Raw genomic sequence first — 18,098 nt, 5'->3', positions numbered from 1 at the left:
ATAGAGAGAATAAGATGAAAATATTTTCAGACTAGAAGTCTTATAAATGTTTTTTATTTCTCGATAAAATCAATTTTAAATTAAATATAATATTTTGATTAAGAATTTTGTGTATAACGTTTGTTTGTTTGTTTTGGAATTTCGCATTATACATTATACACCCCCACGGCTGGGAGGGCGAGCATGTTTAGCGCGACGCGTGCGCGAACCCGCGACCCTTGGATTACGAGTCGCACGCCTTACGCGCTTGGCCATGCCAGGCCTTTGTGTATAACAATGCAATTAGTCAAAATCCAACATGCTCGCCCTTTCAGCCGTGGGGGCAACATAATATCACGATCAATCCCACTATTCGTTGGTAAAAGAGTAGCCCAAGAGTTGGCGGTGGGTGGTGATGACTAGCTGCCTTCCCTCTAGTCTTACACTGCTAAATTAGGGACGTCTAGCACAGATAGCCCTCGAGTAGCTTTGTGCGAAATTCAAAAACAACAAACAAAATCCAACTTATAAAAACATCGAACCTCTGAAAAGCTAATCACTAGATGGCGACTTTTCATTTGGAATTCTTGGTTCACGAAAATAAACGTCTTAATTTATAAATAGTGTACATCTTTGGTTCGCAACATAAGAGGAGGTTGTAGTGAACATTTATTATATGGGGAAAAGATAAAAGAACAGGTTAGTTTAAATACTAATTTTAATATCAAAATAACAAAATTATAAGTACGAGTACAAAATTTATGAAAACTGCGTATGATAAATTGTTACTTGTAAAATATACTTTTGAAGAGATAATAATTGGGTCTTGAACGTTAAAGTTGAGCTCATGATTTTCTAGTTCAAGTGGTATTGCTACTTTTATTTTGTCATTAGCACTCTTAACAAAACTCGCGTACTAAACAGATAATTCTTATCTTGATTATTACAGAAAATCCAGTTGAGCCCAATCATAGAATCTTTGGCCTATCAACAAATTATTGCTATCTTTTGCTAGCTACATAATGTTAACACGATGGTTTTGACTTATTGCATGTTCAGCTTAGATACATTCTTATGGTATGATTGTCACTTGTCAGGTGCCAGTGTAAAATGCGAAGATGTTATGGAATTTGCTCTCGATTTGGATTGAACTGAGAATCCTCTGCAGTTTACTATAGAATTACCATTTGAGTTACCAGGAGTAAAGTTTGACGTAGATAACTTCCAGTCTTGATGTTATGTTATACAACTGTTTTAATTATAAATATATGTGTATGAGAGTATTTTTTGTATTTTACGTAGTATTTGGAATAACTTGATATAAAGTGTTGGAAGATTAAAAAGCAATCTGTGAACCCTGTTCTATAAACTTTGCTGTTTTAAAACATTTACCATAAAATGATCCCTTGCCCCAGAAATAATAAATGTCTCACTAAACAATGCAAGAATAATTTTTCATGACCATGTGTCTATTGAACAAAGATTTAGAATTCAAATCTTCACTAGTTTCTGCATTATTAAACAAAATACTCCTTAAGTTAAAAAATGCTAATTGTAAAGGCATGAAAGAGATAAATTATTACTTTTATATTTTCAATTTTTCTGTCAGTGTGTTAAGCATTAACACAAATGTTGTTTAAAAAGAGTAAAAAACTAAGCTGTATGTAAAATTGCTAAGTTTTAACAGGTATCAATTTGATAGAATCTAGTAAAATCATTAAATAGAGTACTTATCATTGAAAGATAATTTCAAGTCATTCTAAATTCCTTTTTATCTACGTTTTAAAATTTTCCTTATTTGTGATGTTAGGGATTATGAGAAATTTTATGGTATTTCTTACAAATGAGCCATCAATTCTTGTGTTGTACAAGTTATTTGTAAACATATAAGATCACAGAAGTTTAATTGTTATAAAACAATTAATATACTAGTTTTCTCAAATGTAAAATTAATAGAATTAAACTAATCATTTATTTATCAGATTTCACATGTATTGGGTTAAGTCCTGTGATAAAGACTTATGAATGATGAAAAATTGTTTTTGTTTCAAAATGATGACTAATTAGCAATAAATTTCAAATATCATCTTTTATTAGAAAAAAATAAACTCTGTTTAAAGTTTGACTACAACAAATGAGACTTCATGTTTGTAGTTATAATAAGTAATGGTTAAGAGACGAAGGGGAAATGGAATAAAGTTTTGATGATTGAAAAATTTTTAGTACAACATTTTGAATTAGCTTTACAGAAAAAAATATGCGATATTGCAAATATGAAATACTAAAATGGGATAAGCTATGATACACCAGCAGTTATGGTGTGTGTTATATTCAGGCAAACTGAATGTTCATTCCAACTGATGAATAGGCCTGCTAAATAACAATAGCTTCACTCAAGATATTGAGTACAGAGTAATACTAAATTTCTTATTAACTTAGTTGATGTAAAATGAAGTAATGAGATTGAACAGAAAGTAAAATACAATATTAATAGTTTGTATCCAATACTTAGCACAATCAGAATTGTGCACAGTGTGTGTAATTACAGTTTACTTACATTGGACCATCACTTTCACTGGACTGACAACTGATGACAAAGCTCTTCAAGACTATTTTCAATGATGTTCCAAACCAAACTATTAAATATAAGGTTACTTAATTTCAAAGAAACCTTGCATTTACCCAGAGCAACATGAACTACGACGTGTCTGGTCATTCTCATTAAACATAATTAGAGTCACAAACACTGTGACTACCTGAACAACAATTGAAGTGCACTGATGTTAACATTCTTACACAAGTACACATTAAGTAATTGAGAATAACAAAGGGACAAAAGTAACCTGAAATAAGATTAGCTTAATAGTATTCTTGACCACATGTTATATAAACCTGCATATATTCAGAACAAACAATGAATTCAGAAATTAGAATAAATGTTACTATACTACATAAAAATAGAAACAATGGTATGTTGATAAACCAAAAGTATTTCAGAAATAAAATACAGAATATATCAATGGAATATATCATCTTATTTATTAAAACTTAAAAAACTACACTCTAAATGATAAATTTTTATCATCATTTAAAAACAAAGAATCAGCTCTACTGAAGACATCTGGTTCATCACATGATGAAAAAGCATATATATATTTTGCTACATATTTTAGTTTTTAAGAAAAATTAAACAACATTCAAGTGATTTATAATGGCTAAGCTGTTGAACTATGATGCATAAATGATGAATACACTTGTAAGAAAACTGATTTTAATCACACCATTATTTACTAACATTACTATGGTTTTCAGAAGTAGCACACAATTGGTGTAATATCATATCTAGAATTGCCTGTTTGGTTGTCTTATCATATATGCCACATAGGTAGAGTATTTATTAGACTTTCAGAATTCATTGCTAAATTTAGGCTTTGTAGTGTCACAGAATATAAACCCATAAATGTTACTTTTTTACATTCTTAAACTTTCCATTGTGGAGTGATGCTTGTTAATCACTCAAATGTAACTTCTGTATGTTGATATTAATGCACTAAATTTTTATATATGGCTGTCAAAAAACTACCATTTTACTCTTCAACATAAGAAAATGATCTATAAAATTTAATATATTGAAAAGTTAATTAAATAGACCTACTGTGTGTAGAATTCCTATTTTCAAATCTTAATGTTTGTTTATTAATATAGACTAATCAAATCTACAACAGTGCAACATAAAATAAACTTACTTTATTACAGGTTGCAGTTTTATATTAAGGAAGATTATTTTTATAACAGGTATGATGTTTCAGTCACTGGTGACATCAGTGGACCCATCTTCTAATGTCATATCTAATTCTAGTAAAACTACCAATGTTGTATACCTCTCAACATTAGGACTAACTCTGTAACTACTATTTTTAGTATTGATACCTCTATGCATTTTTATTGTACTTTTAGTGTTTACTTTGTGAAGAAAAAAATAGAAGCACAATTTCCTATCCTTTATTGCAAATGAGTTTTTATTTCACCTGTCTAATGGATAGGTACTCTAGGTGGTTGCATATAAAATCTGAACTTTCAGTATTTGTTTTAGTATTCTGAAATTGTTAATGCTTTTTTTGTTCATTTTTGATAGTTAATATGTCTTTCTTGGAATTTGGCAAAATGCTATTTGGATAAAAAAAAAGTTGAAAAGTTAACATATTTAAAATAAGTTACAGGTTTGAAACATCAGTTTTTTTCCTAGTGATTTAGTAACAGGTTGAAAAGTTTGCAAAAATTGTATAATCTTTATTATTTAGATCAGTTCATATTTCTTCTTTATGAAATGAATTAAGCTCTTGAAAATCAAAACTCCAAAAGGTACTTGGAGAATGTCCAGTTGAGAATTTCTGAAGAAGATTAAATAATTTTGCTTTGGTTAAGCCTTTTATTAACTGAATTTTGTCTGTTTTGTTGAAAACTCCTGAAGAAAATTGTCTAGCAGCAGAATTGTGTAAAATCAGTTTTTCACACCAGAATAGTGTTTGTAAAATCACTGCCCAGAGAGCCCTTCTTTTAATACCAGAACTTGCCAGGTGAGGTTTAATTATGACAGACAAAAGTATATAAAATGCTACTTGTATAGTGTATACATTACAGGGAACACATTGGAGATATTCAGTGTCCTTTATTCAAAATTGTATTATATCCTGTTTATTTAAATTTGGTGTTTTAATCAGTAGCAATAGCTTGGTTCCCTTTTTTGTATTTATAATTTAAATGATATCTTGTTTTACTTGGAATTTCTATAATTTTATTTGTATAGTAATGACACAAGTTTATGGTCAGTTTGATTATTTTTTGTGGATTTTAAAACATGATAAAGTATTTACATGTAAAGTAATTATAGCTTAACTGATGAAATTTAAATTTGTATAGATTTTTGGTCTTATTTATTTCCATATGAGTCTCTAGTATTTTTGAGATAGGTTTATACTTTCATATGTTTGGATGTTTTTAACTGATTTAAGTAAGCCTTGTTTATATACATATATATATAGGCCAGTATTTAATTGCTCACCCTGATGATGTTTTACAATTTTCTCATAGTACTGAACTCTGTATGTAGTTCATTTGAAGTTAGTGCCAAGAGAATCATAAAATATTAGTAAATACTTCATATCTGTGAAAAGTTATATAAAAACGGTAAACAATCTGTGTAATAACCATAAATAATGGATAATCCTAGTAAATAAAAATTTCGTTTCCTGCCATGTTGGCTCATGTATGTAAAAAAATGATTAAATCACTGAAAGACAATTCTTAAACCATGTCTGCTTGCCCAAGCATTGAAATGATTGACATAATAATTGCTGTAATTGTAATAAATCACTTGTTAGAATTTTAACTGGTGTTGTGTTTTGATATGTGCATATAATAAGTGAGAGAAAATTCCAAAAAAATTAAAGTATAGTTTTTTAAAAAATGTTTATGTACATAAACCAGAACTTTCATGTATGATTTTCTTTTGTATAAACACATATGAGTAATTTACTTCAGCAACAAGTTATTACATTATGATGGCTAGCGTGAAATAGTGCCACAAAAAGGCGTGATTAATACTACATGAACAGGAAATCCTCTTTTTTTACATATTTTGTTTTGCTAATATGTACATGTTTGTGTTGTTTCATAGTACAAGTGCTAATATTTCATACATTTTAAAGGTATAATTATAGCATTATTTGTAATTGCTACTGATGTGACAGAAGAGCAAGGTGAGATGCTGGGAATATGAAATAAATATGTTGGTTTCAAACAGGCTGTTTTGTTATGACTTATTACATTCAGATAATGATATCAAGTTATCCTTGCTGTTCAGAATGGTTATCATATTTCATTACTTATCTTTCTATTTTTTACTTGAGTTTTAACTTGAAACTGATTTAGCATTTAATAATTAATTGAAACATTATTCAGGACATTTTGTCTTATTTTATGCTTGGATGGAAATGTAAAAGCTAATTTTAGTCACCTGTCTTTTGGAAGCAGGAAGACATTTCCTAAAAAAACATGCCATATGTTATGCATATATTACATTACAATTTCTTTATTGTGTGCTGTAGAAATTTTAAAAGTGTGAATGAATCAAATATCTTAACGTATGAAATAACCTTTTGAATATTGAATCAAAATGTAATTTTTGTTTTTGTAACTTTGTGTAATTGAATAAGTTTTGGTTATCAGAATATTTGTGCTTGGCCACTGAAATCAACAAACTGATATTTCACAATCACAAATTCAGTAGTGTTGCCATCTGTTGGGAACTAGTTTAAATTTTTGATACACTTTTAGGTAAAATTGCCATGAAATTCTTCTGCCAATCAGTGGATCTCTTTTTGTTATGCCATTCGAGAACTTTATAAGTAATGTATTTTATGAAATAAATTACATTATTCTGATATCTATTATTGGAAGTAGTGCCTCTTGTTTCTTTCAAATGGTTTTATCAGCAGATTTCATGTACTAAAAAGACTTCTATAACAGCTTTATACCTGAAATACTTTTTTGTAGGATTCTGTACTTATTTAAATATATTTTTGTATGCATGTAATTTATAATGGCCTAATTTTGATCTTTATAAACATGTTAGCTTACTAATTCAGTAGCTTCTTTTTATAATGTTGAAGTTCTTTAATGCTTTAAAATGTTTTCTACACATTTTTCTACCTAGAAACTAGAGAATCTTAATAGAAAAACTGACAGAATTGAATTTGTTTGTATAATTTAAATATATGTTTAAAAAATAGGTAGTAATATGGTTAAGTTTTATAGCTTGTGTAAGGAGTTTGGAAGTTTATTTTGATTTTTTTTATTATTTGAGAAATTTGTATGCACCTGTTTAAACCAGATGATACCAACTTAAATATTCCTGTGATTCTCAGAAAGATTGTTTTGTGTGTGTAATAATACCTATCTACTGGAGTGTTTCTTAGTCTTGTCCTAGTATTTAATAACTAGTGAAACCTTTACTTTTTGCTTATATCGAAGTATAAACAGTGTACTGTACAAAAATATCTCTACAGTTTAAAGTTAAAGATAAGTTGTGAACATTCTGAATCATGGCTGTATTTTTTTGGTGCATGTGATATTTCTTTATGAATATTAGTTATTACCATGTATGGTCTATTACTGAATTTATCTCACTATTATAAATAAACTTAGCCTTTTGGAATGAAATATCATTTACTTTACTTACATCTGGTACATATGATATTTTATAATATATAAAAAAGAATACATGAATTTGTGTACAGGTGTGCTGTTGATATGTTTAGGAACACCTTATATCAAACATATCTTTATCAGAGTGTATTCAGTGTATTATATAAATATTCTTCACTGTGTTTTGAAAGAAACTTGTATTTTTATGGAAATGTTTAATTTTTCTGTATCCTGTATCAAATTTTATCAAAAACAAAGGGTTTACAGGTTGTTTTTCTTTTCTTTTTGTGGTCAGAGTAATAAACTGTACATAATGCTTGACCAGGGAAAATAGAACATCAACTGGAGGTCCAGTTTAGTCAATAACACCTGTTGATACTGTAGTGAGGAAGGTCAGATGTTTTAAACAGCAGTTAAAAAAATAACAGATGTGTAATTCAAGTACTTTAGTACTATGAAAATCAGTACAGTGTTTGTTGATCTCATAAACTGAACCAAATATATTTCTTAACAGAAACAAAATGGTTATATTTTACACACAGTGAACATGTGAAACTGGGAAAAGAATCACAATCATATTAGCATTACACATATTTTGCATATTTCTATTTCAGTAATGAATTAAAATTTCAACAACACAGATGTTTTGCCCAAAAATGCTTTAACTTAAGCACTTTTATCTAGTATTAGAGGTATGAAGACAAGTGAACAGTTATAATTTACTCTGATGCTGATAAACACAGTTGATGATATTTTGAATATCTCTACAAATTAACTTATAATTAATTACAACATTATCATCTTTTTATATTAATTAGAAACTTCTTTAAATGCAACATTTTGATTAACCCTTTTTTTAATTTTTTTATCTGCACTGCATACCAACCTTCTTGTTTATGCACTAATGTTTTCTGGTACAACCTAACACAGTATACAGGTGCCATGTGGGCCACTATACAATGGAATATAAGTGGATGGTACTAAATTGTAATCATCAAAGTATTGCATGTGGGTCAAAAAGAATTATGAAGGTACAAAGTGCTATATGTGTAATTATGATAATGCAAAAAAAAGTGTACATTTTCAGTGTTAAAATAAATGCTAAAGCAATGAATGTTTCTTGCAATAAAAATATTCCCAATTAAATAGTGGTACATGTAGAGTAAATGTTAACATAATTCAGAAAATGTTCCTTTTATAACTAGTGAGAAATAACTATAATGACTGTTTTTACTATGTACTTTATTGTATATATATTTAAAGATGCTTAGAAACTTCTGGTAGGCTATTTCCTTCATTACAGATATTAAGAACTAGTGTAAAAAGATGAAAATAACATTGAACAGTAAAATATATAAAAAAGTAATTACTTGGACATTGTGCTTTTTAAGCCAATTAAAGCTCAAGAAAAACATATGTGCACTCTAAAAAAGTAAGCATAATTCAGTATTTGGTATTTTAACATGGTAAGTAGGAAAGAGAAATTTCATGTTTCATTGTTATCTAGAAATTGAGATAATCATACACTAGTTAAGAGGATTTAAAAATTTATAGTGATGTGTCCCATAGACACATACTGAAAACAACTGAAGGAAACACTACATTAACAACAAATGGGTTTATCCTTGAATATTTTTGACATCTGTTTTCAGTTAATGTAATAAAGATAACTTTTTTTCATTTGTAAGTCTGTTGTAAAAACTTCTTAACATTATGCATTTTGATTTAAATTTGTAGTTAAATGATCAGAATTTGGTTGAGAAAATTAAATGTTATTTGACAGCTCTATAAAATAACTTAATCACATATAACTGTTTTCTCTCCAGTGTTAATTGTTTAACTTGATGTTTGTTCAACACTTTTATCTTTTGTTATTTATGCTGTACTTTTTTGAAGTAGATTTTTGAAGGCTTCTTGAACAATAGAAGAAAATGATGCCAAAAGGATTGGTACACTGAGATCAAAGCATGGAAGTACAGTTTCTTGTAAGATGCATCTTCTATAGCTAGTTTTTCATATTGCTTTTACTTTAATGAACAAAGCAATGTCTACATGTACATGAGGTACTATTTTTATTACGCTAAAGCATAATGTAAGCATTTGTGTTTTTGTTTGTTCTAAGTTTCTTTCACCTTTAGACGTTTCTTTCTGTAAATGCTGATGTGTTAATGTATAGTTTAGCTTCTGTTTTACTCCTTGACTTTTTGTAAACTAAATGACCTTTTGTTATTCTTTATGTTAGAATCTAACTTTTAAAAGTTACATGTAATGCTTTCAAACATACCATGTCTAGCAAAGATCTGAACCTTATCTGCTTTTCATTTTTCTGTTGAGATGGATGCTTACTAGTATAAAATACTTGATAAAATTCTTCACAAACTTGAGTGTTGGGAAAAATCTTATAAACTATTACAAATTTGTATCTTGTTTTTAAATTTACGGAAAAACAATTTCAAGCAAATTTTCCTTTTTGCCATTGTTATATATCAAGAGTTGAGAAATGTTTATACAGAACATAATTTCATCGTATGACACAAACTTGATTTCCTGAAAACTGGGAGATATAGAAGATGAACTTTTCAGATGTTACACAACATCACGTTCAAATGTACAAGTGTGAAAAATATCAAGAAAACATTTAGGTCACATAAAAATTCAAGAGGAGAGCATAAAAATGAAACATTTCAACAAAAAAAAACTTAATTTCATGTTTCAATTGAAACAGTTCCAGTTGTTTAATGTTGCAACAGAGAGCTTTATATCATGTTTTCATTACATTGAAATTGTTATTCCAGGTGTATCTCTCTATTCGTACATAAAAATATATAACACCTTTGGTGTAACAGTCTGTTTTTTTTTGCAATGTGTCTTTTTAAGAAACAGCCGCACAGCAGAAAACTCGGGTTTCATACCCATGGTGGACAGAACACAGATAGCCCATTGTGTAGCTTTGTGCTTCTATTCACAAACAAATGAAAAAAACAGCATTAAACAACATTTCATATCTGTCTATTGACCTATTAGCCCACAGTACAATTTTCCTTTTACATTTCAAACTACAATGATTAAATTTTTTATTTTCAACAAAAATTAACAATTTCTGAATTCAGTTAAAAATGGAGACAATTACAATGGTTTTTCATGATTAATCAACACTAAACTGTTACTGTTGTTCAGATTTTTGTCACGAAATTAATAATGTTTTTAGTATAAAATTGTCATTTTGAGGATTGAATTTCGTTGTGATGAAGACACAAAACCACATGAAAAATTAAGCATTCCTATGTTTATTCATTTTGAAGAAAAATAAGTTAATAAAGCTTATACACTGAACTTCACCTGCATATAGAAAAATAATGAAAAAAATGAGTTATAAATAAAATATAAATCCCAATGTACATTAGAAGAAAAGCTGATAAAATGGAAAGTTAGAAGAGTTCTTATAACCAAAAGCAAAATGCACATGAAAATAACAGTCTATAACACTAAGTGGGGGAAGATGTAAAACTGGAATTAACTTGTGAAGTTTCACTGTTTAACACATTTCTGTTTTATTGTCAGATATGACTATATTGCATATTTAAATGACAATAAATGTGATATGGATGATATCCTTTCTTTGTGTCAGTTACATTAATTTTGCATGTGTGTGTTCATTTGATTAAAGCTTTGGTAGAATGTATTTTTTTTGTGCTCATTTGATTACGGCTTTGGTAGAATACATTTTTTTGTGTTTGTTTGATTTCAGCTTTAGTAGGATAGGTTTTTTTTTGAGTGCATTTAATTACAACTTTGATAGAACATATAATTTTTATTGTGTGCATTTGATTACAGCTTTGGTATAATGTATAATCCTTTTTTCTGTACAATTGGTCACAAATTTGGTAGAATAGATCATTATTTTTTGTTGTGCATTTTATCCATATAAATGATCTATTACCGTTTCAGTTACATCTTTGCTCTTTTTGTTTCTCATTACATGAAACTTAACATGTACAGATAATTGATCTTATGTAGGTGCTGTTGATGTTGTTAATCTTCCCTGCAGTAATTAATGTATACAAGCTTCTTATTATATATGTATTTGAAAATTGAATATTATGTGTTATGAAAAAAACAACAGAGTAATAGCATTTCAAATTGTAAAATATAAATCTTTAAGATATTTTTTTTAATTCGTTAAAATCGATAATATTATTACTGATATTAAACCAACTGTTAGTGTTGTAGTTCAACCTGACAAAGAGCGGGAAATCTTGTTGGTTAATAATATCTTATATTTTAAGGGAATACTCAGTTTGTAGGTTTCTTTTTATGTAATTTATTATTATTTCATATATTAAAGGAACTTTGATTTAAATATGATTCTACCCAATAAGAACAAGTGTTTTAAAGAAAGCTCATTTAGATTATATTAAAAAGTACCACAATTATACCATAAATGAGAACTGCTTTTTTGGTTCAAAATTATTATACCAGTTTTTGTTTCTGGTAGAAAAGTTATTATATTAATAATATTTTTAAAAAGTTTCCTTTACTGGATAGACAATATCAAGTACACACACACACACATTGATTCCCAACCAACTTGTTAAAATAATCTTAATTTATAGAAAAATAACCAAAATGGATGATTTTCCCAGAAGGAAATGTGAAACATTAAGTTTCTAGAAAAATATATCACAATCTTGTTAGAATAAATTGATGTAATAGATGTAAATTGATGTAATGTTAGAATAAATTTAGTAAAATAAATTTAGCCTTTAAAATGGTTGATTTATGATTAAAAAAGGATTATTGATATCTTAGGTTATAAAACTAAAATGATATAACTATCTCATGTGAGTGAGTTGAATTTCTAAAGATAGATTAAACTTATTTTAAGAAAAGTGGGTGTTCACAATAAATTAAGTGTTAGTGTCTCTTCATATTGACTTAAATTATGTTGTATTCTAAAACTATTTGTGCTAGAAGCTTGTTTATGCATACTGTTGTTATAAATTGAATGAGATCCACCTGTGGTATACATCTGGAAAATAATCAAGCAGCGTTACTCTTTGACATGGATTTTCTGAATCCTGACCTCATCTACATATTCAGTAACATTTTCAAAGCATGTCAAAAGATTTGTAAGGCAAGATTTTCCCTTAGTGACACCATGCTGACCATCTGATAAAATTCTAAACTTTGTTAAATGACTTTGAAAAGTATTTTTATCAGACTTTCCAAAACTTTCTCACAACTGATGCAAGATTAATAATAAGCCTATAATTACTGGGACAAATTCTGTGACTTCCCTTAAAGACGGGAGTGACATTGGCTAATTTTCAATCTGTCATTCACTTGTCCACTATTCAAGGACTTGCAATCAAATTGTGTCAACTGATCCATGTGTCCAATCCTTGCAGTTTTTAAATTCTGAAGGAAATATTGTCTGACCCAGGAACCTTATCATTCTTTAAATTTCCCAATTTTATTTTAACAAGCTCAGAATTTATGCAGTTGTCTAGTTCAACTTTTTTTCATTTATCAGCTACTCAAGATGATGAATACTGTTAAAGTTTTCACTAGCAAAATATGAAAAAAAGCAGAATTTAATAATCTAGTCATTTCATTATCATTATATACAAGCCTTCCTTTACCATCCCTCAAGGGTACTTTCCCAACCTAACATTTTGTTTTCCCCTAATGTACTTTTAAAAATCCTTACTGTTAATTTTATGTTATAAGCCATACTTGGTTTCATATATCATTTTAGATGTACAAATGTACTGTTTGACCAACTTTCTTAATCTTCTAAGTGCTATATATTATCAGTCAATTTAAATTTCTTTAATTTATGATTCTTTTCTTTAATTTTATCTCTCAAAAACACTTTGTTAGCCAACCTGGATTTTTACTTGAAATTAACCTTTTCTTTGTGTAAGGAATATATTTGTTCTGAATATTGAAAATGTTTTCTTTAAAAATTTTCTCAGTGTCTCCAGATAACTCAGCTTCCCAATTCATAACTGATAAATCTTGTTGCATTCCAAGAACATTTGCTTTTTGAAATTTGGAATTAAATTATCATTATTTCTGATTTACAAAACATCAAAATTTACTGATGAAATTACACACTCCGATATTTATAGCTCTTATTGAATACATTAAGATTCTATAGAATAACTCATTAATTGGTTAAGTTGGACAATGATGTATAGAGTAAGTGCAAAGTAATATGTTTAGGTTATAATTTGGGTAACACATTTAATGAAGTTGGAAATCCACTCAGTATTCTGGCTTAAAAAAAGGGATTTTGACACAGTGGTAGATAAGTAGTCATACAAGTCATTAGAGTGACTTTACTGTTGCTAGTAGTAATTTCAAAATCAACAGAATTTTATAAATGTTTTTGTAAGTTATGAAACAAACAAACAAACATTTTGCCTTATCAAGGATGTCCTCGCTTGGAATCTTCTTCAACAAACAGAAAATAATCACTAAATCACAAAGCTTTCCACAAACTCCTACAGTAAATTTATAACTCCTATCAAACAGATGGTTATTAATTTCTTGCTCCACAGAATTAAGATTCTTCTGGATATTATTAAAAACTGATTGCAAGTCAGTAGGTAGTTATTTCTTTGAGTAACTCACCAGTTAGGCCTTATGGAATGTTGCATACAGTTTTAGTTTCTTTATCTAAGGAAGTTATTAATTGGAAAGGGCTCAGAGGAATGTTACTAAGATGACTACAAGGATATAGGGATTGTTTTATGAAGATTGCTTAATGTATATTAAGTTCTATCTTGAGAAAGAAGGGTAAAATGTAAACTTAATGATACAAGATTGTCTAAGCAATTGATAAGATAAAAGTTTCATGATTTTTGTGATAATTTCTATAGACAAGAGGACATGATTTTAAGGTTTAGAAAAAATAGGTTATGCTGCTGTTAAGAGTTTTTTTTTCTAAGCAGAATGATTAGCTTATGGAATGAGTTGTTTTCAGCAGTAGTAGAAGCTAGCACTATATAAGAGCTAAGGGGGGATTATTTAAAAAAATGGGTGTAAATTTCTTTTGTGTTTCTTATAGAATGGTTACAAGGACCACATGGTTCCTTGGTGTGTGTGTGTGTGTGTGTGTGTATATATGTTATAACTTATGTTATTGTTTCTGAATGAGACAAGCAAAGCTGATGAAAACAGAAGAAAGGTTCAAACCATCATTGACTGTAAAGGGCACACAATGCTTGCAGAGAATCAGTCAATTTATAAGGCTCAGATACAAGTCTCTACACCTTTCACCAATGTATCAGGAACTGAGAGAAGTTACTAGAATGACTTGCATAAACCCAAACTTGAGGAAGAAGACTGTTTAGTATGGGAGAGGAAACTGGGTTTCTTCTGTGCAGTCATTCGAAATCAATGAAAACTTCTTTACAAAAGAAAAGAATCAGATAATAATAATATCCATAGAGAACATTTTATGAGTGGTCATTGTCCAAGGCTCACTTCATATTCCACAAGAAGCTAAAAGTCCCAAAGTCAGTACCTTAAAAAAAAAAAAAAAAGACTGTGGAGACAGATAAAACACCATTGAATGTTTAGTTTTTGCCTGAAAGAAAGTAGTCATTATTGCCATAATAGTTTTAGTCATGTCATCTGATTTGAATAAAACACAAGTATCAAACAAATTATAGATGATCTCATCTGAATATTCTGTATCATGCAGGTTTTTTCATATGAAAGGGATAAAGATTTTTTTTCCCACTAGAAACAAAAAATATTACCTTCTTGTAGGAATGGTTCTAGGGTCTCATTGTTTGATAGGGAAGAAAGGGTGCAGTGGGTTTCTTGGAACTCTATCTTCTTGTACCTTCCTTGATGAAAAGTACACACATTAGTAGTCTTTCACAAAAATTGTTTTTACACTTTATGTTAGGCACTTAAATATGTAGTCAATTTTGTTCACTGATTTGGAAAAGACATTTGGAACTCTCAATATAGTTTACTATAAACTGACATCTAATACAAGGTTCTAATACAAATATTTTTAAATTAAAGGTTAATTAAATTTGAAAAATCACTGGTAGTCAATATTTTTTTACAATATTTATAATACCTGCCGTCATAGGCGGTGCATATTGCCGACAGATTACCTTCTTTGTGATGTGTAGTACGAAATTAGGCGCGTCGGCAAATAACCTTATCATATCAGTCGTAGGAAGTTGTACCAAGACTTTGTCAATTTTCTTTTCTTTTTTTAATTTGCAGTACAGGTTAAAGGAATTAAACCATTTTAGTAAGTAAAGACGAACCAAACTCTAGAATATATATGGTTTTATGTCTTTCACAGAAGTTACTGCGTCACAGACGAAAGTACAAATTTAATGTTCGAATTATCAACTTTAACTGAAAAGAACAAATGACACTCATAAACACAATAACGTAACAATAAAAGCTTCACGAGATATCGGTTTACAATTCGTAATTAAAAAAATGGTTTAGTTGTTTACAGAAGGAAAATGAATATTAAATTGAAAACTAAAATTACAGAAGTATATTAAAAGCTGGGGTTTCAACGCTGAAAGCTAGCGAAGTATTGGAAACCAATAGGTTTAACAATGTAGCTACCATGTAATAAATTTGTCGTGAACAGCAGACTGTCGATTTTAGTTTCAAAGTCATAGGCGTGTAAAACTGGTATTTCAGAGCTGTGTTTCGTCTTCCATATGTATTGCTGCCCAACCGGCTTATCGTCAAAACCAGAACAGGCAGAACATGTCAGTTAGTCTGAACGACTAAAGACAGGATTATTTGAAACGCTGTTTATCTATGTCTTCAGAAGTTTCTTATTATTTTGAATCTTAAATGAATAAATAAAGAGAAACGTTTACATGAAATTTATTACAGATTTTAAGCCTAGAGTTGTATGTTACACGTAGAAATACGTACATTTACATTTATTGTTGTTATGCGTTATTTTTGTATTGGGATGAGTAATTTGAAGTTTTGTAATTGAAAGCGGTCCGATTGTTATTCTCCCGAAGGGTGGAGCATTTTGGAGCTGTAGGTGCGCGATAAAAGTGACTGTCAAATCCTGGTATTCTATCCCTCAAAAGTAGCCTCAGAGTTCAAAATTAGGGCCAGCTATTGAAGATAGTTTTTTAGTAGCTTTGCGCAAACCCAAACAAACAACTGAACTTTAATCTGTGGCGCTGTAACATTTGAGAAAGGTGTAAATCGAATTTCGGTTTATCTAATAAAAATTTTCTTTTTTGGGCTTCGTTTAATGGTAAGTAACTGAAATGCTATGTTTGATGTGAATCACAAATGTTAGGGTGTTGGAGGCAGTTTTAAGAACTGGAATGAAGTAACTGGTAACGTAAATGACGCCAAAAGTAACATTGGTAGCTGTGAAACACCGAGAAGTTGTATATCCAAATAAACTATTATATTTTAAATATGTCTTTCCATCCCTCCCCGGTACAATCCATGTCGAAACATTAATTTCTTTTAAAACCTAAAACATGAACTATTTCACTTAACAGTACGTTTCACTGTTCTAATTGTTTTGAATACTAGTTTGTGTGTAACAAATACCCACAGTTCTCTGCTTAATTTAAGTTTGTTGTGCCCTAGTTGCCGCTAGTAACCTAAAACACTTTTGGTGTTTGAACATCATTATCACAATTAATATATTTTTTATAATTTTGTAGACTAACCGATTATTAGTTTATTTGCAGAACGTACGTGGGCCCGGCATGGCCAGGTGGGTTAAGGCGTTCTACTCCGACGGTCGCGGGTTCGAATTCCTGTCGCACCAAACATGCTCGCCTTCCCAGCCGTGGGGGCGTTATAATGTGACGATCAATCCCACTTTTCGTTGGTAAAAGAGTTGGCGGTGGGTGGTGATGACTAGCTGCCTTCCCTCTAGTTTTACACTGCTAAATTAGGGACGGCTAGCGCAGATAGCACTCGAGTAGCTTTGCGCGAAATTCATAAACAAACAAACAGAACGTACGTACGCACCATAACGTGTTCTTAAAACTTATTATTTGTCTGGATATTTGTTTAGAAAATGTGACAAACAGTTATCGAAATTATGCATTAGAGTGTTTGTTTAGAATTAAGTACAAAGCTACACAATGGGCTATCTGTGTCCTGCCCACCTCGGGCATCGAAGCCCGGTTTCTAGCGGTGAAAGTCCGCAGACATACCACTTTGTCACTGGAGGGTGCGTGGGTCTCTTTCATCCAGGATTTACAAAATCATTTTTTATCTACGTGGAAAACACCTACTTTACCTGAACTAAAAACGAAGTGATAGAGCTCTATTTTCTTAAGACAACTTCCAATTTATTTTTGTTTTGGACTTGCTCATAACACATTTGGACTCAGCATAGTAAAAAAAAAAAAAAAAAAGCACGACCTAGTTTAGCGTTAGTAGGTCATGTAGTGCAACAGCACATAATAAACAGGGTAGAACTATGCCAAATCGTACTTGAGTAAGTTGTCAAACAATTATTTTTGTCGGACAGGAGCACGAAAGAATTATTGGTCACATATGATGTAAGGGGGTGTATGAACTACTGATACCTCCGTTCCTCTAAATCAGACCGGGAATATTACATGTTGGGTGACGTGTCATGAAATGATATCGTCAGGAGATAAACCAGATTTTTGGGAAAGTGGATTTATTTGAAGTCGTTGAATTAGAATCTCACCAGGGAAATGATATATATTGAGGTTGAATCAAACATCCATGTTGGTAAAACAGATTCCTAGAATAATGAATTGGTGTCTCCTGAAAGTAAATAAGATCCCCTGGTTTGGGGACTGGATTTCTAGAGAATTAGATTTTATTCAAAAATGGGGAAGTTAAACTTCCAAACCAGCAAAGCAACGTCTCATAAAGGTGAATTACTGTTT

The 18,098-nt window shown here is 29.9% G+C and overlaps 1 protein-coding gene and 1 long non-coding RNA gene across 3 annotated transcripts in view; one reads left to right on the top strand and one right to left on the bottom strand.

The window, feature by feature from the left end:
- Window positions 1-544: 544 nt before the first annotated feature.
- The window catches only part of LOC143223043 (uncharacterized), a 409,689-nt gene continuing 392,135 nt past the window's right edge, over window positions 545-18,098 (top strand). The window contains exons 1-2 of the mRNA XM_076450426.1: window positions 545-678; window positions 9,085-9,170. Of these exons, the coding sequence (XP_076306541.1) occupies window positions 9,153-9,170 (18 nt within the window). The 5' untranslated portion in view covers window positions 545-678; window positions 9,085-9,152. The remainder of the gene's footprint in view (window positions 679-9,084; window positions 9,171-18,098) is intronic.
- Window positions 14,303-17,973, bottom strand: LOC143223046 (uncharacterized). 2 transcript variants are annotated; one of them, XR_013012634.1, is made up of 3 exons: window positions 15,290-17,973; window positions 14,958-15,047; window positions 14,303-14,719 (listed from the first exon to the last, which is right to left on the bottom strand). It is a non-coding gene; the product is annotated as an uncharacterized LOC143223046 (long non-coding RNA). The 2 variants fall into 2 exon arrangements; XR_013012635.1 differs by having other exon boundaries at window positions 15,802-17,973.

The sequence above is a fragment of the Tachypleus tridentatus genome, chromosome 8 (assembly GCF_004210375.1).
Source record: "Tachypleus tridentatus isolate NWPU-2018 chromosome 8, ASM421037v1, whole genome shotgun sequence".
NCBI lineage: Eukaryota > Metazoa > Arthropoda > Merostomata > Xiphosura > Limulidae > Tachypleus > Tachypleus tridentatus.
This window is presented reverse-complemented; position numbering and strand designations above follow the sequence as displayed.